The following is a 26,878-nucleotide window of genomic DNA, read 5'->3' as shown; positions in this document are numbered from 1 at the left end:
AAATTTTGCACAAAGCTTTGTTAGATTAAGAATTTTGCTATTATGTTAAAGGTATTTTGATGAAATAAACAAAAAAATCGTTATTTAAATGTGAAAACTAAGTATTTATATTCAACATACATAGCTAAATAGTAAAGGCTTCAGTTTTTTATGACCTTTAAGATATAAAAAATGTGTTTTTTCTGATTCATTTGTTTTATTATTTTCTAAATATTGTACAGGTCTTAATAGTAAAATAGTGAACCGTCTCTAGAATTTTTCTTTTATTGAAACTAGCTACAGTCAACAAAAAATTGATAAAAATAGGAGAGACTTTTATATTTCAAATTAAGTGCAACCTTCGTAATATCGAGGTCCTTCAGATATGACGTTTATAGCGTCACAACTCGTAATCGCACTTACTTGCTTCGCTTTCTTGTGTGATTGCGTCACTCAAGGTTTTTACCAAACGTACGGCCCCTGTATTGGGGTAGGTGAGTACCCTGGCGGTGGAAGTTTTGATTCTGACGTCAAAATAGAGATAGATGGGGGATTTACAAGTTACGACGGAGACAAAATGTATCAAGGTTTGATGCAATTAACACTCAATAACTTTTGATAAATACTAACCAAGTTTAGTAAACTAGAACGAATGTAATAAAACTTTATTAATTTATTTGACCGTAAAACAAGACATTTTTGTTAACTAAAAAACAATAAAATTAAAATACAAGTTTACTCTTATAAAAACTTAAAGCTGATTTTGTACTTTGATAAACTTATTTTTTTAATATTAGAGACGAACACTTTTATTAAAAAGTTTTAAAGCTTCTAGTAACAAAATAATTTATAACCCTATCTACACTGTTTACATTTAGTAACAAACATAAAACATTAAGTAAGTTATTAAGTAATACTTTTTACAACTACTTTTCACAAGCTACTGTGAGGAAAATCTTTATTTTATCTTTTTTTTTAATAAACATTTTTATTTATGCAAGTTTTAATATACTTTAATAAAAAATAAAAGTTTATAATACCATACAATATTTTTGAAAAGAAAAGTATTTCAAAAAACATTAAAAAAACTTCAACATTTTAAAAGTTAGTTTAATTAGAAAAATAAAGTTTTAAACGAATTAGATTGGTAAAGAAAATTTGGAATGATAAATATTTAAGTCTATAATGCATATTTTTTGAACCAGATTTTGCAATCACACAACTTACACAGTCACGTTTATTAAGTTTAGTAGAAATAAAATCTTATTGTTTTAATTTTTTATCATCTTTAAACAAAAATATTTTCCAGCTACTTTGACGACACAGCAAGCTTTCAACTATGTTATGGTTACGTCACAATTGCCCGGAGAAAAAAGCGTAAATAGAGGTAATTAATAAAAATGTTTTTCCAACAAATAGCTTTAAAATATTGTTATATTAAACACAAAAAAAAAAACTTAAAATAAATTTTTAGTTGTGCTTATTTTTATTTTTTTTTTATGGTAAAAAAACATCAGTCTCAAACTCTATTATATTAATTATCTAAAAATAAAATTAATAAAATAATACGTATTATTTTATTTACAACATTTAAAAAAATGTATTGGTATCTTTTTACAAGTTGATTATAAAATACATTTTCTGAGTAAACTTCTCATTAGATGCTTTTGAGTATTTTTATCATTATTGTTATTTTAACAGGGGATACTCATCTGCTTGAGTCGTCAGGCGATGTACCGAAGTGTTCTTTAATTTATACTTACATGTCTCCGATGGCAACTGACTCTTTGTCTTTCTTCTTTATGGCGCCTTCTAGTGGCAGTGGATGCGTCGTATTTTAGTTGGTTAAAATTATTTACATTGAAAATTGCAGTCAATTTTTTTTTACTATAAAACTATGCTTTCTACATGGACAAGTTTAGTAAATTGTTTTTTGAAAGAGTTGATAATACTTATTAAAAACTTTTAAGCGTCATGGCTCGCACTTGGACAAGTGTTATCCACAGAGGTGACTCACCTGTTCTGAAGTTTTGTGAATCTCCACCACAAATTACTACTTCTGTTTCAAGTTCGCTTTTAATTTTTGATGCACACTCGGTAAAACATGATGTTTTTATTTACGTTTTTGACAATAGTTTATTTTAAACTTATTTTTTTCGAAATTTTGTTAGTAAATTTGTAATGATTAAGCTTTTTTGAAACTTAAGTCAACAAATTCCTGTAAGTATTTATTGGCAATTAGTAAAATATAAACTTAATTAATGACCGCTTTTAAACTACGTTTAACATTTATTTAATCGTTCATTATTTTTAACTTAGATTAAATGATTTCAGATATGAATACACACCAAGGAGTTATTTTGTTTGATGATTTTGATTTATTCACTATGTCGCAAAACTGGTAAATTATTTTTAGAACTTAGCCAAACATAAATAATCTTGAAAATTATAAGAAATTTTTTTATCATTGTCAGAGCTCGGTAACAAAAATAAACTCCAACATTATAAATATTTGTATTATGTTTGTACTAATAGGGTTTCTTCACAATTTCCATCTTAAATATTTTTTTAAGCTTGCTTAAATTTGAGATTAATCAAGTAAATAATTTTGAATTACTTCGTCTTAAGTCGTTCTGTAATTTTATACCACATGAAATAAAATAAACTTAAGTATTATTTAAAACTAAATTTTCGGTAAAATGATTATTTTTAGTATTAACATACAATTTTTCCGATTATATTTTTTAAACAGTTACACTACTTATTAATACGTATACTATAACTAGTCTGAATTTTTAGTTGTAAGCTTTCAATTTAAGGGATCTGGATCAGACAACAGCTGTTGCGTCTCAACAATGTAGAGATTCAGAAACATCTTTGAACTTTTGTGAAGGTGGAAGTCAGGCTACAACAAAGTTATTAGATATGACCTCCGCAACTTATCTGAAACTTTCAATCGGTTAGCTAAAATATTATTTTGAAAAATATTTAGAATATGCCTTTACATACTTTACTTTTTGTAACCATATTTATTTATTTTATTTGTTGTAAAATAGCTATAAAAAAATTAACAGCTGTAATACTATTTTTTAAAACAACCATTTTTTAGAAACTTGAACTATGTCAAAGTATGTTTGTTTTAAAGTTGTAAAAAAATTTAAGGAAAAAACTCAAGTATTTACACATCTACAACTAATAGTTGTTTGTAAAAATTAGTTCAAAATAACACTACAGAAGTATTTTTGAGAATAGATATTTTTAAACAAGTGTACATAACTTCTTTTAATAGTTTTAATTGAGCATTAAAATTATTTTACAACATCTTTTAGGACACGGATCATGTTCTGCAGGATATAAAGCTGTTGAGATTCATTACAAGGTAAAGAGTTCAAAATGGAAACTTATGCAGACAATAGAGTAAATTGCATTACTAATACAATTATTTTGTGTTATAAATTATTAAACCTACATGCAACATAGATAAAAGTTCTAAACATTTTTAGAGTAAAAAAAGAAGTAAACTACAGTTTATCAAAAAACTACACTGAAATAAATATTTTAAATACAATTAAGTGTAATTCTAAAAAAGTATGTGACAATAAAATCTTAAAGTAGCGGAAAAAAAAACGTACATAAACATTTTTTTAAAATTTGTTTCTTTCCAATTATAAAGAACATTTTTGGTAGAAAAAAATAAATTCTGTAATATTTTTAAGAACGAACTCGGATAGAAGCTTCTCTGATCATTTGATTCAAATTTCCGAAGATGCTAAGAAACAGGAAACCCAGGTAAAACTTACAACTATCAATGACGATCCTCGCATCCCATCAAAAGGTGAAGCGTGTGTTGCAATTGATGATGTCATAATCACGAGCTCAACAGACCTTCCAAAGTCTTTCTATGATGATTTTGATTATGAAAACAAATTAAATTGGTTGTGGAAGTCTAATGGAGAAATTTTGGTTATTTTAAAGCTTGTTTCTATATTTTAGTTTTTTAAGCACTTAGCTATTCTTTAGAAATTAAAACCAGTTTTATTATTCAGATAGATGTTAAAAAATATTCTTATTCAAATACTTTTATCAGTTTTAAAATTAAAGCTAAAATTATCTAAAAACAAATGTAATTGTTTATCTTTGTTTTTAAACAAATAACGAAAATTGCAATGTCTGAAACATGCTTATGTTTTAAACTTTTAAACTACAAATAGCGATTTTTTCTTGTTAAAACTGTCTATTCATAATTATACTTCGCTGAATCAAAAAAATATATAGTTGCATCAAACGTTTACCATGCTAAAGAGAGTATTACTTATATGATGGGTAGCAACTTATTTGTATAAAATTTTGATTAATTTTTTAAAGCTGTGGTCTTTTGAAATAAAAACATAGAGAAAGTTTATAACCTTAAGTATAGACATCTAGCATGATATATGTTTAAAAAACTTTAAGTTTTAGTCAAAAAAAATCTGTCAACAAAGAAAATTGAAGTAACTTACATGAAAACAGTTTAAAATAAAAATATATATTTTGCTTACAACATTACTTTAAGTCGTGAAAGTAAAAGTAAATTACAAAACCTTATACCCAAACAAAAAAAGTACGTAAAGTATTAAAATATAACTAAAAAAATAAGGCAATTAAAGTTAAAACAGAGTTAAAATAAAAAGATTTAAATTAATTTTTTAGCCTTTAAAGTTGTCGTATTTCAATTTGCCGTGATTTGAAGTTTTCTTAACTGTTGTAAATTAAGTAGTAACACATTTAGAAAAAAATGTTTCTATGTCTAGAACTAGTTATACATAAAATTGTTTTAAATTTGTTTTCAATGCATAAAACAGCATTTATTTTTAGTCGGCATGCGGAAAAGATAATGCCATGTTAGTAACTGGTAACGGAGATGAAAATTTTCTTATGTCGAGAGATATAGATCTTAGTGAAGTTACTAACTCCTCATCTCAACATTTTATTCAGTTCTCTTTTAACTTGCAGTGTTCGGAAACACAAGCTAGCTCTGTGTTAGTTTTACTTAAAAAGTAATTAAAAAATAAAACGCTAACCTACTCAATTCCTAACTCACGACATGAATACGAGCTATAAGTATGTTTTATTTAATAAATATAAACTTGTTTAAAACTTAACTTTATTTCGAAAAAAAGTTGGAAATGTTAAAATAAAACATTTGTGGTTAAAAGTTGAAATACTAACTAGACTTAGAGGTTTTAATAGTATTAAATGCAGTAATACAGTTAAAAAGCTTAAAACAACATAAGGTTTAAAAAACATTATAAAACAGTATCTAAAACATTATTTTAATAGTATTTTTAAAGTAAGAATTTTCTAGTTAAAAACAAGTTTTTGTTTTTAAGTTTGCAAATAAGGAACATAAATATTTTTAGATTAAGCTTGATGTTTTCGATTGATTTAGGAAAAACTTGGAAATTAGTTCATAGCGAATGTCTGCCAGAAACATGTGACAAGCAGCATAACTCTTACCACACTGTATTTGAATCACATGCTTATAATGGGTATAGTTATTTGCAAAATATCTTTTAGAACAACCATTTTCTTTAGTTTAAAATCTTATTAAAATAAAAAATTACAAACTCTTGAGTTTAATTTTTTTTCGTTAAAATTAAGTTAGCTTTTGAATTTACTTGAAAAATAATTCTAAAAGTTATCTAAAAGTTTTTATAATAACAAAATTTTGATATTAAAATTGATTTTTTATACGCAAAAGTTGGACACGGGTTTCATTTCCACTTCCAGATGAAGCTAAAACTTCTACAACGCGATTCAAACTACAGCAAAGTGGAAATGTACAATGGGCGATAGATGACATTTATATCGGAAAAAGTGATGTTTGTCCTGACTTTTGTAACGGTCATGGATCTTGCATTTCTGACGGATGCTTGTTTGTTTAAAAGTTTCTTGATAAATATCTTACTATGCATTTTGCCTACTTTTATTATTTGTTGTTTTTCATACAACATTAATTAGCTATGGCATTTATAAAAAATTCAAAAGATAGTTGTAGTAAAAAAATATGTCTTATCAAAAATCTTATTAATATTTGTTTCCAAACTGACATATAAAAAACTTAACAAGTAATTAAAAATGATTTGCTATCTTTCTAAAAACTGTGCAAAATAGGTCACTGAAAAATTAAACTCTAGATTATCAATTGAGTATTTACATTGTAAAAAATATGTAGTTATTATGAGTTTTATTTTTTTGGTTGCTTTTAATGTTTTTGAATTTATTGTGTTTACAATGAAACAAGTTAAAAGTTTACTCTTTTTTTTGATTTTATGTTACTTGTAAGATTTGGTGCACAGTAAATTAGTTTTATGTATAAGTTTCTACTGTTCTTTAGAATATGTTTGAACAAAAAAGATCTATTATACTATTAAAAAAAATTCTAAAATGTGCAAAGAAAAAAACTAAAAAAACAATTGTAACCACTAATCTTTTAAACTAAAAAAAAAACAAGAAAATTTATAGTGTTTGTATATAGAATATAAGACTACTATATAAAAATTTTTTCGTAAGTATTTTAATTGACGCAATTTCAAACCTTAAAGTACAGCTTTATTTAAAGTTGAAAATTTTCAGTGCAAACTAACTGTTTCTTGTTTGTTCTTTCAGAAAAGCTAATCTAGTTAACAAAATTTAGGTGTGATGAGGGCTACACAGGTGGTAGCTGTGAAGAAGCAACCTTTCAAATGATTGAGTTCGTATCGGAAGGTTTCTCTAACAAGAACATCAACTCAACTTTATTTTCTGAAGTAAAATTTGTTGAACCTTTGTTTGTCAAAAAAGTATTTCTAATAGTATTTATAAATTTTTATTTATAAGGTGGAATCCCATTTATAAAATATAAAAGTTTATGAAACAAAATAATAACTAACATGAATATTTTTAAATTGTCATGTAACTCGATAACCGAAAGGTTTTTCGTACACCAGTTCTTTAGACCAAACTTTTTGAGCACTTTTTTATCGTTCATTAAACATTATTAACAAACTAGATATTTTTTAATCGTATAAATAAAATAAAAACAGATTGTTTTAATTTAAAAGCTTTCGGGTGGAATAATTGGTTTTGAATGTGGAATTGTTGGGTTTGGAAAGTCTCTAGTTTTTAACAAAGAAGGTGTGAGATCAGTTACTACCAGACAAATTGACGCTTCAGGACTAAAGTTGGTATTAAATATAACAGGCTGAAAGAAAAAATTACAAGCTACACTTTTTAAAAACTAGTTTATTAAAAAAAACATTATTTTGCACAAAAAATTCTAGCCTAAAAAATAAAAAAAAGTATGACATAATAATATATTTTAAATTAAAACGAAATGACTACTTATAACTTTAACTATTTTTATTTAGATATCTTCAGTTTTCAATTCTAATGGGACGAATTTCAGCCACTGGAAGTTGTCCATCACCATCTACTCCTGGTCAAGGTGTCCTCATTGAATACTCTGTAAATGGGAGAATCACCTGGAGTTTACTAAAACATATTTCCTTCAATTCTAATAGAAAACCTAGGTATAAATTAGTCTTAATGGACTACATTAAGTTTTTACTTTCTTACAATAGATTACAAGAAAATAATAGTTTTTGGTCAAGTCTATTAATGTTTTAATTAAATGAAATTCTTTGATGTTTAAATTATTATAGTAAATTAAATAAGTATTACCTAAACTTTATGATGCTTAAAAAGGTTAACGAAAAACATAACACAAACATTTTTGAAAACAATTGTCAAATGTTACTTTTTTATATGATAGTAAAAACCAGTCTAAACTTAACTTATTTCTTATTCAAAGTCTTACATGTAAGTAAGTCTAAAACCAGATAATAATCTCAAAGATTAAATAAAAAGAGGCTAGTTTTTTTTAGAGATTTAAAGCAACTTCCAAATATACCAACAGTACATACTTTAAAATATTTAAACCCAACGAGAAAGGTATTTTATTAATTATATTAAATGTAGCATTGTATCCATCGAACTTCCGCAAGAGGCGCAAGTTCGCGGTTTGCAGTTGCGTTGGCGACAATTAGCACGAAAGTTACCGGCAGGAGGCGCAGTGTGGGCAATTGATGATGTAACAGTGACGTCAAAGTTGTTCAGAACAGCTGGAAATGAAGCAATAACTTTCCATTTGGGTCACGCTCAAGAATTCTGTGGAAAGTTTCCTGTGCTAGCGTTAGTTTTTAGTAGTAATAGTTTAATACAAAAGTATGAACAAACTTAGAAAATTTTAGTTTAACAACCTTAATAATATCTAGTTTGTTTATTTTTTACCGAGAATTATTGAAATTAGATCAATGTTTTGAAAGTTTTTTAGTACATTACCATTTTAAACTGTTTTTCTAACTATTAGTTATACTATTTTTTAGGATTGAACTTGTTAAATAAGATCTAAGGTTTAACTATTACTTTAGATTGAGAACAATAGTTTGTTTAATACTTGCTATTGTTACCTTAAAATATTTTTTTAGTAAAATTGGTTTAAGAATAAATTTCAAGTGTTTCAAGTGATTACAGTCAGTTACACTAGTGCTTCAAATACTTGCCTAGTTACAGTAGTTAAAAGCTAGTTAAGATAAAAAGTATAGCACTAAAAACAGCTTCACGGAGGAGCCCGCTCACCATTCAGATTACAGATATGCAGAGACCGATTCTCTTCAAATTTCTTCAGGATTTATAGTTCAGGCGGAACTTGTTATTGGTTGTCACGACGACCAAGTATGGAACAATCCAACCACTGAAGTGCACCTTGAATACTCTACAGACCACGGAAAAACTTGGAACCTAGTTTATGAGGTGCAACTATTTTTTATTACTTTACTTATAAGAACTGTAAACTTATTTCCTATTTTTAGTTAAAAAGTAATTTTACATTTTTAAGTATTAAACAAACAATTTAATAAGTTTGTAAGGTTAAAAACTTTAAATTTTTAATGTAAAACATATCAACTAAACCTTAAACAAAAATAAACAAAATAATTTTTAATGATCAACAAATGATTTAAATAATTTTTGTTATGTTTAAGTTTTGCTAAAAACATGCTGCATTTAACAGTTGAGCACTCCTGGTTCAACAACTTCTCAAGATTACCACCAATCTTCTATTTATCTTGCAAATGAGAACGCCGATTGGTCGAGAAAAATAATTTGTTTACCGTCAAAAGCCTGGTTAAATTTATTAATGATAATTAAAATTAAAATAGGTTTATATATTTTTTTAATTTATCAACTATTTGATTTTAATGAAAATTAGATTCAGTAAACAACTTGATATCAAAAATAAAAACTATTTAAAGGTCAGAATCTACAAGGTTAAGAGCAATAGAGTACAACAGTGAAGAAAATGCTGGGGTTTGGGCTTTTAATGACGTGTACATTGGACCTTCTTGTCCTGATATGTGCCATGGGCATGGTTTTTGTCGTCACGGTCTTTGCAAGTTAGGCCTTTTCAGCTTTGTGAAAACTGTTTAAAACATGTTATTTAACTCAAACAAATCTTATTTATTAAGATGTGATGTTGGATATTCAGGGCCGACTTGTCTTCCTATGAAGACGTTACCAGCAAACTTACAGGCAGGGTTTGAAAACATTCAAAAGTTGAAAAACTACGGTTGGCAGATTTACGGTGGAGATAAAGTTGATCCAAGCGCTGGTGGTTTCGGCTGCTCTTCGATGACTGGATCAAGCTTTTTGCATTTTGACAAAGTATTACAATTACATTAAATATTAATTAATTTTCTAGAGTCTTAAACATAATAAGATGTCAAAATAAAAATGATAATGTTAAAAAAAAAAGCTTTTTGCTCTTATGAAATAACTTAAACCAGCTTATAAAAATTTAATATTTTTGTTCATTTCTTTAAAAAAGCATATGTTTCAAACTAAATAAAAGTTAAAAAATTGTATAATGTTATTAAATACTAAGTTTAAAACGAAAACTTAAACAGTATTTAAAAATTTTAAGTTTTTAGAAATATTACGCACAAAGACTAGTCAGTGTGCTGAATGTTTTATCAGGTAACTGAGTTAGAAGTTTAAAAAAGTTCGTTAGTATGGTTGCTACAAGTTTTTAAAATTGATTTAACCTTTATGTATTTTTTAACGATTGTTGTAAAAGTATACTGTTGTAGGAAGGAAGTAGAATTTTGATGTCACCTGACATGGACCTGACACATGGAGGCCAAATTCAATTCACACTTCAAATCGGAAGCGGTGATTGCCAAATTGTAAAAGAAAGAGAAAAAGGTTAATATTGATGAATAAACAGTTTTCTGCTAAAAGTGTTTAGTTACGTTAGAAATTTTTTATAGACCAATTAACCTTATTTTTGTTTAAAGACAGTTAAAATGTAACATCAGGTCATAAATAGTAAATAATTATCAAACTTTTGATGAAAAACGTTTATAAAGTAGCAAACACCTTAAATAAAAATTAATCAAAGTACTTAACAAAACTGCTATTCGCTACTTAGTATAAAAATTTAAACATACTTCATTTTTATTCTTTTATCGTTTTTCAGTTGAGTAAAAGTGCCTAATAAAAGTTTTCTAGATTTAGAAATAAAACTGGTTGTTTCAATTGTACTTTAAACTTTTTTAAACCCAAGTTGCTCATAAGACGACTCTAGGCTTCAGTTTGTCTAAGAAAAGGTAGTATACGGAACAAAAAATGTAAAAAAAAAAATCAAGAAAGTATTCTAAGCTTTTAAACAATAATAATATTAAACTAAGAAATATTTAGTTTACATTTAGTAGACTAATTCACGATGGATCCACAGTATGTATATACAACTTTAGTCTATGCATTAACAAAAGTTCAGTTTTTATGGTTTAAAAAAATTTAAATAAAACAAACAAAAGCTTGAAAACAATCTTAATGTTCACACTATTGAAATTCATACTAATTAAAATGTACATAAGCATTTTAAAAGTATTTAAATAATTCGATAGATTATTTAAATTTGACTTAAATTGAGCTAAATAATAGTTTAAATGTGTTCTAAACAAAAACAGGAGTTTTACTGCAATATTCACTAAACGGTGGTGTTTCGTGGTTTTTTATCCAAGAGTTTTATTACAATGAGTACCTTTCGCCAACTCACATCCACATTCCAGTTCCAACTTCTTGTATGACGTCACACACAAGGTTACGCTGGTGGCAACCAAAGCACGAGGTTTGAGATAATCTTTTCTTGCATTTGAATAATGTAAGTAGAAATAACGCAGGTTTTTTGAAATGACGAGTTTTGATATCCTTAATTGAATGTAACTTTTTACTAAGAGTCATCCGAAAATTAAAAACTCACATTTTTACTAAAAATTTTATAATTTATTTTTTCATGAAGAAAATAACTCAAAGATCAGTTCAAGCATGTACTGTTCAGAGTTATTATAAGTAAATGATCTTTTTTAAAATATTTTCAACATAAAAACTAAAATAAACTAACAAAGTAGATAACTTTATTTTGCAATAACTGAAGTAATTTTTAAATAATCTCTCAAATTTTTATGTAAACTTAATTTAATATAAAAAATATGTTTTGACTGCAATAAAAGATACAAATAAGCCAAAATTAAACTGTATCAAATGCCGTAAATTGATCAAACAGTTAATTAAATTTTACTTAACTCTTCTGTATGTTTTTTTTTAAACGTCATAAGAGAAAATTGTTAATATTTAAGGGCCTATCAACTGATGAATGGTCCATTGATGACATTATAGTAGGGGATTTCATGATTTCAGACGAAGCAGAAAGTTCACTAGTCATGCCTTCAGGTGGAGATCCACTTGTAGCAAGCTTGATTGAAACCAAGCAGCTGAGAGGCACAGGAAATATGGTTTGTAATTGTTTTGTTAAAGTATGTTCAAATATATTTAAATTAAAGTATGTTTAAATTTTGATGAGTATCTAAAAAATGTTGTTTATTTAAAGCATTTTTTTAAGCAAACATTTTATGTGTAGTTTTAATGATTCATTTTTAAGTTGTGGCCGCTTACACTAGTTTTATTAAATTTTTCTAACTATAGAATTTTTTTGCTTCTTTAATTCATTTTTTCTAATAGTCTCGTAAACTAAGTCAATTTTTATTAATTGTAGAACAGGGTCGGCAAACTTTGACCTGCCGGCTAGATTCAGTCTACCATATATCTGACTCGCAACACTTTTGTATAAATTGAAAACAACTCATGAAAAAAGCAAACTTATGTCGTTTATATAAAACTTTTTAAGATGTGATTTTAATTTAACTGTCCGTAGAGAGTAGTACCTATTTAGCGATCATTTTATTACAACTTTGGTTTAAATAGTTGTTTAAAGTTTGTTTATTGAAGTTTCTAAACCACGATGTCTCGCTGAGATATTTTCCTGTCAACTCCGGCAAACCAATGAAACTATTTTTAGACATACTCTAAATAATAAACATTTTTAACATAAATATTTAAGCATAATTTCTAGTCTATTTTCTATATCTTTTATACATTGTTAAGTAGCAAAATAAAAAACTTTTTAGGTTTCATCGTTTCTTTCGTTTTCAAACAAGGGAGATACAAACGAATTTTGTTCATCTCGGAAAAATGCTATTGTGTTTAGTGGTACAAAAGGTGACAGGTTTGCTTCCACTGATGATTTCTTTCTTACAAGTGATGATGTTATACAGTTTGAAGTAAGATATTTATTTATTTTCTAGCTTTAGTACTGAAGCTCTAATGAAATTAGAAATTAATTAATTTGTTTTTTAGTATTTAAACTTTATATTGACTTAATGCGGTTTACAGTGATGGCATATAATGTCTTTTAAAAAGTCCAAAGTCTTGGAATTAGTAACAAGTACAAACAGTTTTTTAAAAGATTATAACGTAAATTTTTAATTTAGGTAAAAAAAATTGTTTTACATAAAAGATATAGTATAAACCATTACACTAGCACCTATTAAGTGATTCGTAGTTTAAAAGAATGCATTAATAAAAAGATGTTTGTCTACGGTTTTATTTATAATGCAACAGATAAACTTGGGTTGCACACGTGATTTTAGTTACGACTCCCCTGTCAGACTCGAGTTCTCTCATGATGGAGGAGTTACTTGGGACTTGTTGGTAAGATCTTGTTACCCAAGTGGTCAGCACCTTGAGACTTCAGACCAGTCAAATGTTGGAGATCAAAGATCGCATCTGTGCACAGGATCTGCCAGGACATTAGACGAAAGCTCCAGGTATCATCAGGGCGACTACGATTTGTGGACAAGAGTTACTGTTGGCATCACTAAAATAGTTGCTTCAAAGTTAGTAATTATTATAATTTTAATATCAAAATTATATAAAACATTTTGAAAAGCAAAAAAAAAAAAGAGTTAGCAGCTTCAATTGAATCAATTCTTTTAAAACTATTTTAAAAGAGTATAACATTTTAGTAATTGATTAATACACGTTTCAAAGCTTGAGACTAACTTTATTTTATTAAATTATCTTTAGAAGTATATTTTCAATCACTACAAATAGTATCTAAATAACATTATTAAAAAAATTGAAGGATAGTCCGGTTCAGATGGTACCAAAAAGTTGATGTTTCTCAACCCCCTTCCGATTGGGCCATTGACGCTGTGTATGTTGGACCAAAATGTCCCGATAACTGTGGTGGACATGGTTCTTGTGTTAAGAGAAGTGGAAGCAGACATCAGTGTATTTGTGATAAGGGTTATCAGGGTTTGTTTTTTTATTAAGTTCTAATACTATATTTTACTTTAAACTTTAAAGTATCAATGTACAGTAAATTTTTCATGAAAAAAAACTTGTTATATATATTTTGTTAGTTTTAACAAATTATATTGTTTTGCTAAATTTATTTTCTTAATACAACTTTTTTTTAAACCAACTTGGTTTTAACAAACTCACTTATAACATCTTGAATATTGTAAAATATGATTAGTGCTTTATGTTAAAACAAACCAAACGCATAGAAGCAAAATTTTAAAACAAAATAAAAAATGACTTAAGCCACTTACTTGTACTGAAAACTTTTTATATAATCAGAATCCAGTATTGGTAGTTGCCGTCCTTCAAAGGAGCACGCCAGCGGTATTTGGAGCGATTTTGAAAGTGAAATTGACGGCACAAAATGGTACCGTCCTTACGGTGGAGTTGTGAGTAGTAGTGCAGTGTGCGGAGTTGCACATGAGGAAAACTCTCTTGTTTTCGAAGGTTTAGGAACTAGGAAGTTACAAACAAAAAGTATGGATACTACGAATACGAGGTTTAACAAAATTACGCATTATAGAGCTCAGTTTTATTTTAAGCAGTTACGTTTTGAAATTAAAATATAAAAAGAAGTTATTCTAATCTTACTATTTAAAAAAACTTATTTGTAAATTATCCCAATTTTGTTTCTATTACAAACAACATAGTCAAAACAAATTAGTTAATTTAAATCTTTTAAAGTAACAGCTTAACAAATTAAAAATATTTTTAAACAAAGAATGCAATTCGGCTAAACAATAAATCAATACAACAATATTTTTAATTTTTAGATTGTAAAAATAATATGGCAAAACTAGTTTAAAATTGTATATAATGCTATGGACATATTTTATCGTAATAAAATGAATGCTTTATATTCAGGTTGATTCAGTTTTACCTAAAAATTGGTTCGATACCTGCAACAAAATCTTGCGGTGCACCAAATAGGAGGAATGAAGGAATTATTTTTCAGTATTCAAAGAACAATGGCATTACCTGGTCCCTCATAAAAGTCTGATTTTTTTTATAGATTTACTTAATGAATTAAACCTACTGATTTCAAATAAAATTTAAAATAAAATTTACCTCGAAAAATATTTATAGGCAAATGTTAAAAAAAAGCATTGTGTCTAGTGGTTGACGAAAGTACTTACATTTTAAGAAGTGTTAATATTTTTTTAGGAATTGAGTTTTGACCAGTTTGGCAGTCGAAACAACATAGTTTCTATGGATATCCCACTTCAAGCACAAACTACATCCACATCTTTTAAGTGGTGGCAGCCTCTCGGTTTAAAAGGTAACATATAGATTTTATATATACAAACATTTTTCAAGTAAAATATCATAAAAGGCAGTAGGAAGTTTAGGTTTAAATTAAAATTTGGTAAAAATTATACAACTACGTTTAATTTCAATAAAATACATGCTTTTAATTTGCTTTACCGATTAATACTATTTCAAAGTTCTTTTTTTTTGTACTATTTCGTGATTGTTTCTACTATTTTAAAGAAAAAACGTGAACTTTGCTTAATATTCATACTTCTCTATTAGTTAATTATATGTTTATATTACAGATGACCAAAGATCATCTTGGGCGATCGATAACATTTTTGTTGGAGTCGCCAATATGCTTAGCAACGGTTTCTATGAAGACTTTGAATCTTACGAGTATGAATCTACTCAGCTAACAAACAACAACAACTTGTACCGATTGAAAGGAACGACTATTACTGTTACAAGCGACTGCGAAGGAACAAAAACTAAAGTGAAAGGGCAATCTGCTGTACTTGGATGTAAGTAAAACGTTAAAGTAATTTACTTTTGTGTGTAAAAAGCTTTAAGTAAAATAAACATCACTGTAGTTAAGCAATTTAAAAAAAACAACTAAAAAAATGTTTTACACAGTACCTATATTTAAGCAAAATGTACATGGTTTGCATAGTGTTAGACTTACTCGAATTTCAAGTATTACATAGTAAAATTATTCAGATTTAGATAGTTTAGTAAAAAAAAGTTTAAAAGTTTAAAGGAAAATAAATTAACTTAAATATATGATTATTATAAACTTTAAATTAATAGGTAGTTATGCTTTTAACGTTTAATCCTGAAAGATCTTATAAGATAAAACCGTATAAAATTGTAAAATTAGGTAGTATGTTTGAGTTTGATCGGCCAAATCATCTATTTTCAATTAGTTACAAATAAAGTTAGTAAATATTTTACAAAATTTACTAGACTACAAAACATTGTTTATTTGTTTTAAGTTGTTTCTATACTTTATTTTTAGTTAACCATGAGTTGAAGAAGTTTTGCTTTACGCAATAATACTTTGTTTTACAGCCAGCCCGTCGATTCTTGAGACGTGGGACTTCTACTTGAAAAGTGGGACTTTTTTGCAGTTTGATCTCAAACATACCAGTTGCATCGAAACATCTGAAGACAAACTGAGGTTAGAATACTCCCAAGATCGAGGAAAGTCGTACCAACTTGTAAGAAAACCTTGCTTGACAGGTAAAAACTTTTTTTCCCAATGTTTTAAAAATTATGGATGGTTAATTAAGAGATAATTTACATTGATAGAATTTTTGAATTTAATATAGGTTCTTACTTTTTAGTTTAAAACTAAATAAATAAAAGTTGCCTCTTTTAAACTCTTTGCTTTGTAAAAAACATGTGTTTTGTAGAAAAACAGTTCAAAGCTGGTTGCGACAGAGAGTTTGGAACTGTGTACAACCCGATGCTAAACAAGGAGTGGACACGACATACAGTCTATCTTGATGATGCTGTAAGGTATACTGAGTTTTAATGAACTATGATTTTTCTAGGTCTTAGTTAATATCTCCCGGCAATTAAATAAGTTTTTGTATAACTTAAAAAGCTTTAACGTTAGTTTTTTACAATTTTACTTTGGTTAAAGCTATTTTATAAAAGTATTTGAGTTTTTAAAAATTCTGAACATACAAGGTTATAAAGTGTTGATCTTTTTTTATTTATATTGAATAATCTTTTATACAGTATTTGTTCTGAAAAAGCTCTACCTGACTACAAGAACATAATGTTTGGATTTAGATTTTTGAACATTGAACTTTGGTACTTAATCTCATAAAATTTTTATACTCCGATAATTACTTTCTCGATTTATCAATAGCTGTACTTATTTATTATTTAAGTATTGTGCTTATATTAAAAAAAAAAGACCATAAATTGTTTGAAAATATTTAATCATTGTTGAAAATAAGATCTAGTATAAGTAAAATTCATGTGTTTACTTATTTCAAAATAAAAAACTCATCTGAAAAGAAAATCATTTATCAGTTAGGTTAGGGAAATTGATTCTAGTATCTCGAATGTATTTTAATTTCTTTTTTATTTGTTACAAACAGGATGTCAACAGCTAGATTTAGATGGGTCCGATACTCACACTCTTCAAATGAAACCTACAATTCCAACTGGTCAATTGACAACTTGTACCTTGGCAATGGTTGTGGTGAGTGGCTGTGTGGTGGATTTGGTTACTGTCAGCTCTCTTCTTATGATGACGCACAGTGCAGGTTTCGCATTTATAATTATAATTATAGGACTATTGAGCAAGTATAAAAACAATTAATTGTTCTATTTAATGTTTAAAAAGTATGCCTTCTAATTATCGCTTAAACCTTGTTTTTAATTGTTATTATTATTGTAAGTTTATTGTACTTATGATGGACTCAGGCATCAAAACCTAGGTCACTTAAACAGAAAGACACATAACGAAGTAAATCAAAATGAAAAAAATTAAAATAACACAAAACGTTCTTTTAAAACAAAGAAGAAATCATATTTTGAATAATGTATATTTCGAAATAAAAAGACTTACAAACTTAAAAAAATTTGTAGTTGAGTTTACTCATCTGTTGGTTTTTTCTAAAAAAATCAGTAATTAAAGACTACATATTTATTTAATGTAAAAAATGTTTTATTAAACAAGTTTTTATAATTTGTGGTTATTAAGAAAACATTTTCATACTTTAATTAAATATAACCTTAACCATTTTATCCTTTTTTTTTGCAGTTGCGACAAAGGTTTTGATGCATCTCCGCACTGTCAACCCTCACATAAACTGCAAAGTGAAACAATGAATAATTTTGACGACACTGACGTATCAGGTTTTATCAAAAGAATATTTCAATATAAAGTTGTTTACAAATAGTTGATTATTTCATTAAACTACTTTTTTTTGATTGGTTATATTCTGTTCATAGCCTCAAGTTAGCAACAAGCTTTAAAAAAATAACACTATTATTAAGTTTTAAAAACAAAGTTCAATGCAACATGAAACATTCCAAACGAGTGGAAGTTAAACTTAGGACAAAAATTTTCTGTATCAAAAAAACTACGTTTTAACACTTTATTTATTTATTATAGCAACGTTTGACAAGATAATTGGAGGTAAAGTTTCCAGTAGAGAGCTAGTTTCATCAGGCTCAAACGTTGAAATGTCAGGAGCTGGAGTTCGATTATTACAGACAAAACCTTTGAATACTGTAGACACTAAGTTTATTCAAGCACTAGTAAAACTTGAAGAGCAAGTAGAAGGTGTGTATAGTATTTAACTGGAGCTAGAAGTATTGTTAAACACTTTTTTAAAAATTATAAAATTAAAAAGATAATAACAGTTATTTTAATTTTACAATATCAATATAATTTATAATATTCTATAAACAAATACTAAAATATAAAACGTACATAAACTCTTTATCACATCGCAAAGTAGTGAATAAAACTAGTTTATGAAGCGAATATTTCCTAAAAAATGTGTATGTGTTGTTTTAAAAGTGTTATCAATACTCTAAAAGACAGTTTTTTGTAGATAATCTTCTTGTCGTTCAGTCGAGCATAAATAATGGTGTGACTTGGTCGACGATTCAGGAAATCACTGCAAAACAGCAAACTCAGTTTCTTCACACTGAAATTCCACCATCCGCAAGGTGGCAATCTACTATCTTCAGAATCTTTTCCACCAACACAAACCTAAGTTATTATTCTACCAAAAATTAATAAGCAATTTTTAATTTAAAGTTAAGTTTTTTAATTTATTATTAGTTGGTTTATGCTGTTCAAATTTTGTGTATTGTACTTGCTATATGATTTATACTTCTTTATTTGTTTTTATATATTACTTCTATTAAATGGTTGTTTAAAATGTACATTGTAAGAAATACTACATAATACTGTGTTTTTGAAACATGTTTTGAAACTTTTAAATAAACTGATAGCTTTATAAAAAGTTATAAATAAAAAATTATCTTGCATGAAAACATTCATATGTTTAAGTAATTAAAGTTTATAAGTTTTATCTACATTTCAAACTTAATTAGACGAAAATGAATCACCGTGGTCATTAGATAATTTTTACATTGGTGGACCTGCTAGCGATTGTCCAGTCAGAGAAGTCCATGACCAATTTGAGAAAAATGATTGGTCAAAGTGGGTATTTCACGATAATGCAGAAAGGAAACCATTTTGTAAAGTTACTGACGACTACGAGTATAATGAGTAAGTTATGACTAAATATATTGTAAGTGACTCAAGTTTTTTAATTGTGATATATATCAAAAAAACTAACTGATAATAGTTATTGTTTTAAGAATTTTTTTATTTCTCTACACTTTAGTTTAAAATCTTACACTGAAGTAAAAAAAAAAGGTTTATTCTCACAACATTTTTCCTAATTCTAATATTAACCTAAAGCTTTATAACAGTATTTTTCTCTATACCAATGAAAAATAAGAAAATGTTACAAAAACAATATTTGATAACAGCAAGTTAATTTACAACAATAAGATTATTTACTAGAATATTTAATGATAGATTATCTGAAAGTTCCGATGAGGATCTTTCTATTGTTTTTGAGAAATCTTCTTCTGGTAAAAAGTTTATAGAGACAAAAGATATATGCCTCTGTCAAGATGCTGTACTACAGTTCAAAGTTTGTTATTTTACGTAATGTAGAGTGAATTTCACCACATGATCAAGTTGAATATTTATTATTGATGGCGCGAGGCATCTCAACTTTTTCGATGATGGCCGTAATAAATACTGGTAATATAAAGTGCAAATGCAAGGACAAAAAATTAAACAGATATTTACGGAAATTTGGATTTAAAGGGACAGTAAATTTCAAGTTTGACCAAAATTAGAATTTTAACTCAAAAAATAAGTTGAATGGATATAATTTTAATAAAACAAAAACTAAATTATTTTAAAAGCCTATTGTTGCTGGCTTACAAACTGAGATACTTAGTAATGCTGTTATAAAAAAGTATAATTCAGTTAAATAACATCAAGTTATATTACTAATAGTGAGTAAAAAAAACCTAAATAAAAGTTATAAAATAGAAAATACGTCTGCAGTTTTTTATGCAAATACAATGCTTATAATGAGGAGTATAAGACTTCAGTAACAATTTTTTAAGAACTAAAATAAACTCAAATTCTATAAGCTTGGAAACACATAATGAACTCGATACATTTATAAAAAAAGATAGCTGTCTAAATTCCTGTAAAATAAAAACAAACTAAAGCAGAGATTTTAAAATTCTTCAGATCTTTACTCTAAATTGTTTTAATTCAAAAAAAAGATAAAAATTATTAAAAACTCGGTTTAATATTTTAAAAACATTATCTCCCAATAAAACTAGTTGGAACTTATTGATTTTATTTTCAAAATACACGTTGTAATCTTGAGTTTTTGTATAACTGTAATCATTCACATATAATGAAAACCATTTTCTAAAAAAAAAAACAGAAGTTGTGTTTAATAATTACACATTTATTAAAGTTTTCTGTTTTGAGCAGCGCCACAATGAACAATTATTCTACAAGTTTTAATTTAGATTGCTCTCGGATGTGAGAAAACTGATCCGTCATCTGACGGAGCGATCAGACTAGAAATATCACATGATCATGGGTCGTCATGGGATCTTTTGGAACCTCATTGTCATGGTGAGCTGTCGTTTTTGGATGCAAGGTGCTCTGGTCCCCATGTTCGTAGGGAGGCTTCAATTTACTACCCAGGATCTTTTGTCGGTTGGAGGAGTGTGACAATTTCATTGACGGGGAAAAACCATGTTTGCAGTCAAGAGTAAGTAATGGTTTTAAAAAGATATATAGTTATGTTTATTGATATTGAAACAACGTTAGAATTTTAAAGTATATAAAATCTTATACTGATATTTAGAGTCAGTAACCAAGTCGTTATGTCACTCTTAAATCTGAATAATTTTTAATTAAATATATTCTGGATTTTTAGATACTTTTTTTAGTTATTTATATATATTTTTTAGTATATACTATTAATTATTGTACTCTTTATTACACCCGTTTTTATAATTTTTACATTTAGAACATCTAATTTTCGTTTTTCAACTTTCCATTTTGACAATAGACTAATGTAACTTTGGTTAAAATGGTCTAAATGATGATGAATATTTTAACTTCACTTAGTTTATTTTTGACCGAGCTAAAGCTTTAGCCTTAAAATAATGTACTTGTAAATTATCTACAGTTTCGAATGTTTTCTTATACTTAAGTTCAAAATATTTTATTTATAATGTAATAATATCGAACAAGTATAAAGAAAAAGACGACAGACGTTGTTTTACAAATGACAAAAAAAAATGAATGAAAGTAAAGTATTTAAATACTTAATTGAGCGAATAAGTGCATAAAACTCGTTTAAACTAAAATAGCATTAAATGACAGAGCATAAATTAACTTGACGGGTTATAAAAAACTATAGATTTTTGAACTTAAAATTTGGTTTACTTAAAGAAAAAATTAAAAAAATTAAAGCTAAATTAATTAGTAGTATTACAATACTTTTTACTAGTTTGTTACTTTAAACACTTTTATTTTTTCTATTTTTTAGCTGAAACATCAATTTTGTTTGTTATGAAACAAAATATATAAATAAAAAAATAAATAATAAGAAATAATCGTGGTTTTTTTTTCCATTGAGTACTCAATATTATTTCTAATTAACTTAAGTCACGTTGTGCAGTTTAATTTGATAACTCTCCAAAATGATTTTTATAGATTTTATTAAAAAAGTTTATACAACTTCATCAATTAATTTTAATAATTCAAAATCAATTTTTAGCTATCTAAAACAGTATTTTAAATAGTGAACAAAGTTATGTGTATAGCAGTATCATCTTAGTCGTAAACACTAAACTGACACATTTAAGTATTAATTGGTTTTAGTAACTTTTAATTAAAATGTTTTTTTTTTCTTTTTCATCCTCTAACTGTTCGAATGTTTGTTAAATAATTCTAAGTATCTCAAAGTATCTAGCTAAGTTAATCTTTTTGTATAAAAAAAGAAATTTTAGCATATATAAACATTTTTTTTTAATAGATGATATATTTTTTATTGCGTCATTATAGGAACAAGCAGGTGAGGTTCAGGTGGATTGAGGAAGGAACTTCATCAAAAGTTACTTGGTCTATAGATGACGTGTATATTGGTAGGGCTTGCGTCAGTATGTGCAGTGGTCACGGTCACTGTGAAGTCGAACCAAATGATGGGGCGGTTTTTTGCGTGTGTGAACCCGGTTTCTATGGTGATGACTGTTCTCATGTCGACGAAAATTCTCTGCTAATGCCTTTCTTCTATGATACCTTTGACAGCTCAGGTAACAAATCTTTTATTTATCTAGAAAGTTTGTTTCATTGGAAAAAACATTAAACAAGCTCTACGATTGATACTTTTTTCATTAAAAAACAGCAAAATACTTAATAAACTGCTATAGATAGAAACTCGCTGTTTTATTTCGAGAACAGGGTTTTTTCAGCAAATTTAGGAATAAAGTATACATTTTAACCGTTTTCGTTATACAAAAAAAAAGGAATTGTCTTTAGTTCTAAAAAATGAATAAAATAAAAAACAATATAGAGTATTGAAAAAGTTTTTACTGTCCAGGTTGAACGAAAATTAAAAAAATACATTTAAAAAAAAATTTTTGTTTGAAAAAAAAATGTAACTAGTTATTTGCTTATTACTTACTTGTATTTCGTTTATTATTTCAATTTAGAGCTGAAATTAACATTTTTTATAACATATTCGAAGTGAAATTAGGTAAAATAATTTAGTTTTAAAATCTGCATTTATTATGTTGAATATTTATGTTTACAGTAAAAGTAAGTAAGTGTATAATGTAAGTTGTTATTTTTTCGGACAAAAATTAAAGGTCATAAAAATTAAATTTAAATAATCATTTGTTTATATCTTTTTACAAACTTGTTTTTATTTTTTTGTTCATACACTTTTATTTGTAAAAGTCTTTTTTTGCTAAATCTATGTAAATTTCTATATATATATATATATCGGTTTTAAAGGATTGTTATTCAGTAAGAACCTAAAACATAAAAATCACAAAATAACTCTAGATTCAAATGAAACAAGCACGATAGACAGTTCTCACTTGTGGCATCAGATGGCAGGAGGGCAGATTTCAGGATCAGAGGAGTCCTGCCTGGGACCTGATCAGGTAGTGTTTTCAAAGAAAAATTTTCACATGTGTCAGGATGGAACACGATCTCTAGTTACTTTCGACATTGACACATCTCATTCATCGTTAGTTTAACATTTTTTATATAGGTAAATTTGTTCTTTGAAATATTAAAAAAAAAACTAGCTATATGTAAACGACATTTTCTTAAAGAAATAACATAGTTAAAATTTATAACAAAAATTACGTTTAAATTTTTAGACGTCCGAGCACAAATAGCTCATTAAAAAGATCCACTTCGAAGCTTTTAAAAAAGTTCTGAAACTATTTATTGGTTTAAGTAATAAAACCAAAAACTTAAAAAAGAATATGTTTAAATGTTAGCTGTGAAATTCTTAAACAACAGTACCTTTACCAAAAAAATTGAGAATTTTTAATTGCTTACTTTTAGAACTTAGTATATTACGTACATGGTTCATGATTTAAAATACTCAAAATAATGACTTTTTATATTTGAAAATTGAAAAAAAGTGTTAATATAACATGTTTTTTAAATTAAATTTCTTACAAATTTTTATTAAGTAAAATTAATAGTACTACGAAAGTTTTGTATACTAAGCAAATGAACTTATTTTAGGTTTATACAGTTTTATCTCAAACAAGAAATAAAAGATGAAAAAGATTGCAATACCCAAGGTTTTCTATATATATATTAATTTAGTGTTTAGTTTTACAACTATTAAAACGTATTTTAGATATAAAGTAGTTTATTAAAATAAATAGTTTAAAAGTTAGTTAATTATCTTAATTATTAATAAAAAGGTTTTCACTACTATTTGTATAGCAACATACTTTGAAGGTTTTTAATTATTTTACTGCTTGGTTAAAAATCTTGAAGTTTACATGTAATTTTTTACCGTAGCTAAAATGTTCTGCAATAAAATTATCATTTTAGATTGCGCAGTTGCTCCTCTATATTTGCAATATTCTTACAATGGTGGAATCGATTGGTATACTTTGGAAAAGTTTAATTTTGAAAGACAAGGACGAAATGTTTGTATTTTATTTTGATTCATTTGTGAAAGTTCATCATTAAAATATCAAAAAATTAAGTATAAAGAATTTAAGTAAACTGTTAAAATTGCATTTACCAGACAGTCTGTGGTAATTACAGTAACCTGCCGCTTAGATACGCTTTTTGAAACTCAGCGCAAAAGTTTGTATTAAATCGGCAGTACGTACCTAACAAATTTAAGTCTTTATTTACCTACACTAAGCCTAGTACAAGCATGTTAAAAGCCACTCAAGTTTATAGATGACTACTACACCTAAATTTTATCTTACTTATAACATAATTATTGTTTATTAATATTATACCAACTAACTATTATTTTTCTTGATATAGTTATGATATAATTAATAATAATCTTTACTAATAATATAGAGCTTTTTATATTTATGTTTGAGTCTTGGGGTATGTTAATTGCAGTGCTCGTTATTTTTCGTTTATGTGAAATTCTTATGACTGAAATTTTTCTTTTAATTCTTGTGTATTTAATCATGGAGTATGTAAATTTAAAATCCACTGTTCTTCATTTTGACTAAATTTTTAGACTGTAATATTTAAATATTAGGTTTGATGTACAACCTATAAGTTTAAGACTTTTTATCCGGTTCCTTTAGTTTTATTTAGATTTAATACACTATAACTTATTTTAAAACTTAATTCTTTTCTACTATTACCTTTAGGTTTGTTTTTTTAATGTGGAGGTAAAAAATAATTAAATTTTTTTTAGCATTATGTTTTCATATATATTTAAGCTATATAATAGGCTTTAGCTATTTTTCTATAAAAAGAAACTATGACAGGGTGAAAAAATGTTTCAAGTGTTAAGAATCCCGGAAGATGCTAGAAACATAGCAACTAGATTCAAGTGGTGGCAACCTTCAGATGTTGATGGGAAATTCAAATCAAGTCAATGGTGGATCGATCATGTGATAGTCGGTAGCAATCTAGATAATATTGACGAAAATTTTTCACTGTTAGTAGAAATTCTATGTTAGCACACTTATTCTGTTTGAGCAATACGATAATATTTCACTGATTTTAATAACATATTTCAAACGTTTATTTGTATAATAACTATCTTTTTAGTTTTTATTATTTTTATCATAAGCTATTTAAGTTAACTATCTCAAAAAAAAAACATTACAGCGGTAATAGTTTACCGTGTATTAGCTTATTTCACTACTTATAAAATTTATCATAATAAAAACTAAAAAATAATAGCATTTCTGTTTTTTGTTTAAAAAAGTTTTTTCTTTAAACCTATGTGTGCAGAATTTTTTTAGTGGTTTATTGTATCAGATTTTTCTAAACACAAAAAGCTTTAGTATAAGACAATAGAATAAATAATAATGTTACTTAGAAATTATACTTTCAAAAAAAAAAACTTTAAATATTTTTAAGAATAAAAAAAATACTTTGTTAAAGCAATACACTGTTATTAGTTAAAATTGAATTTTATATTTAAAAAAAAAGTCTACCTCGCATTCCATTTGTGTGGCTTGAAATCAAAGGAGGCAAGATTGACCAGGAAGAGCCTTTAAATTGCGAACATTTCAAAAGTGGGCCTCATTTAAGGTTGGGGGGTAAAGAAGTTTGTGAGGTGGACTGTGGGGTCCGGGCAGCAACCACCAGTGGTGTCAAAGTTACATCAGGGTCTTACGTCAGCTTTAGTTTGTTTGCTGATTGCTCAACGAGCTCAGATGTTCAATCTTGCCACGGTTCGTTTTGTAGCTAAAATTTTAAACACATTAGAAAAAAAAAAGTAAATAAAAAGAAAGTATTTTCTGTGTAAAAAATTATAGCTTTAGAACGATACTAAGCCAAAACAACAATATTTAAATCCATTAAAGATAAAATAGGTAAGGCGCTAAAATAATGTTGAAGTTAATAACATACTTGTTTAGACTGTTTAACTTTTAATAATAGAAACTTAGAAGTTCATTGAGTACTAAAACAAGTGTACTTAAGGTTAATTTGGACATAGGTACTTATAACTTGCAACTTTTAAGCTACAGTTTCCTGATCAAGCTGCTCAACACTACTTATGCATTTAGTTTAAAAATATTTAGTAAAGCAAAGTATCTAAAATGTATCAATTTCTTTATCTCTTATGAATTTACGCGAAACAAAATAAACATCAAATATAGAACTAAATTCAAATACTTTTGTTTTTTATAAGTTTCATAGGGTAGAAAAATTTGACCAAACTTAGTTTTAAAATTTAGATATTCGTCTTGAATACTCTACTGATGACGGCAATAATTGGAAACTTATAAAAAGCCCGTGTAAAATAGACCAAGTCGACTGTCAGTTAAGCACAGCTGGTACTGTTTACAAATCAGATCAGTTTTTGGATGGATCTTCAAACAGAGTTATTGTAATTTTACCAGGTGTGTGGTATTAAGAACTAGAATTTATTTTAAATTTTAAAGTAGAGTTATAATTTTTTTAAGAAAAATATTTTAATTTAGATTAAAAGTTTCAATTGTGTACTATCAACGCTTTTATCTATTCTATAATCTCTTCCATTTTATCAACTCAAAGTGTTGATACAAAACAAAGTTTTAAGTAGGT

General features: G+C 26.8%; 1 protein-coding gene across 1 annotated transcript in view; it reads left to right on the top strand.

Annotated features, from left to right (window-relative positions):
• Nucleotides 1-225: 225 nt before the first annotated feature.
• The window catches only part of LOC145829967 (reelin-like), a 43,456-nt gene continuing 16,803 nt past the window's right edge, over nucleotides 226-26,878 (top strand). Inside the window, exons 1-45 of the mRNA XM_082937859.1 lie at nucleotides 226-566; nucleotides 1,289-1,366; nucleotides 1,681-1,819; nucleotides 1,950-2,047; nucleotides 2,314-2,380; nucleotides 2,799-2,938; nucleotides 3,309-3,396; nucleotides 3,696-3,942; nucleotides 4,834-4,997; nucleotides 5,379-5,507; nucleotides 5,720-5,893; nucleotides 6,656-6,767; nucleotides 7,062-7,180; nucleotides 7,368-7,529; nucleotides 7,978-8,190; nucleotides 8,616-8,811; nucleotides 9,071-9,183; nucleotides 9,312-9,452; nucleotides 9,525-9,720; nucleotides 10,146-10,260; nucleotides 11,028-11,188; nucleotides 11,697-11,852; nucleotides 12,525-12,677; nucleotides 13,018-13,292; nucleotides 13,541-13,713; nucleotides 14,041-14,260; nucleotides 14,626-14,755; nucleotides 14,926-15,040; nucleotides 15,318-15,536; nucleotides 16,084-16,254; nucleotides 16,428-16,533; nucleotides 17,127-17,294; nucleotides 17,795-17,889; nucleotides 18,149-18,319; nucleotides 18,594-18,758; nucleotides 19,102-19,279; nucleotides 19,595-19,712; nucleotides 20,620-20,867; nucleotides 22,172-22,419; nucleotides 23,174-23,360; nucleotides 23,873-23,931; nucleotides 24,191-24,288; nucleotides 25,105-25,277; nucleotides 25,778-26,022; nucleotides 26,530-26,694. Of these exons, the coding sequence (XP_082793985.1) occupies nucleotides 365-566; nucleotides 1,289-1,366; nucleotides 1,681-1,819; nucleotides 1,950-2,047; nucleotides 2,314-2,380; nucleotides 2,799-2,938; nucleotides 3,309-3,396; nucleotides 3,696-3,942; nucleotides 4,834-4,997; nucleotides 5,379-5,507; nucleotides 5,720-5,893; nucleotides 6,656-6,767; nucleotides 7,062-7,180; nucleotides 7,368-7,529; nucleotides 7,978-8,190; nucleotides 8,616-8,811; nucleotides 9,071-9,183; nucleotides 9,312-9,452; nucleotides 9,525-9,720; nucleotides 10,146-10,260; nucleotides 11,028-11,188; nucleotides 11,697-11,852; nucleotides 12,525-12,677; nucleotides 13,018-13,292; nucleotides 13,541-13,713; nucleotides 14,041-14,260; nucleotides 14,626-14,755; nucleotides 14,926-15,040; nucleotides 15,318-15,536; nucleotides 16,084-16,254; nucleotides 16,428-16,533; nucleotides 17,127-17,294; nucleotides 17,795-17,889; nucleotides 18,149-18,319; nucleotides 18,594-18,758; nucleotides 19,102-19,279; nucleotides 19,595-19,712; nucleotides 20,620-20,867; nucleotides 22,172-22,419; nucleotides 23,174-23,360; nucleotides 23,873-23,931; nucleotides 24,191-24,288; nucleotides 25,105-25,277; nucleotides 25,778-26,022; nucleotides 26,530-26,694 (7,090 nt within the window). The 5' untranslated portion in view covers nucleotides 226-364. The remainder of the gene's footprint in view (nucleotides 567-1,288; nucleotides 1,367-1,680; nucleotides 1,820-1,949; nucleotides 2,048-2,313; nucleotides 2,381-2,798; nucleotides 2,939-3,308; nucleotides 3,397-3,695; nucleotides 3,943-4,833; nucleotides 4,998-5,378; nucleotides 5,508-5,719; nucleotides 5,894-6,655; nucleotides 6,768-7,061; nucleotides 7,181-7,367; nucleotides 7,530-7,977; nucleotides 8,191-8,615; nucleotides 8,812-9,070; nucleotides 9,184-9,311; nucleotides 9,453-9,524; nucleotides 9,721-10,145; nucleotides 10,261-11,027; nucleotides 11,189-11,696; nucleotides 11,853-12,524; nucleotides 12,678-13,017; nucleotides 13,293-13,540; nucleotides 13,714-14,040; nucleotides 14,261-14,625; nucleotides 14,756-14,925; nucleotides 15,041-15,317; nucleotides 15,537-16,083; nucleotides 16,255-16,427; nucleotides 16,534-17,126; nucleotides 17,295-17,794; nucleotides 17,890-18,148; nucleotides 18,320-18,593; nucleotides 18,759-19,101; nucleotides 19,280-19,594; nucleotides 19,713-20,619; nucleotides 20,868-22,171; nucleotides 22,420-23,173; nucleotides 23,361-23,872; nucleotides 23,932-24,190; nucleotides 24,289-25,104; nucleotides 25,278-25,777; nucleotides 26,023-26,529; nucleotides 26,695-26,878) is intronic.

Source organism: Thalia democratica, chromosome 2 (genome assembly GCF_965202585.1).
Source record: "Thalia democratica chromosome 2, ktThaDemo2.hap1.1, whole genome shotgun sequence".
In the NCBI taxonomy this organism is placed as follows: Eukaryota; Metazoa; Chordata; class Thaliacea; order Salpida; family Salpidae; genus Thalia; species Thalia democratica.
Note: the sequence above shows the minus strand (reverse complement) of the source record. Positions and strands in the feature narration are given on the sequence as shown.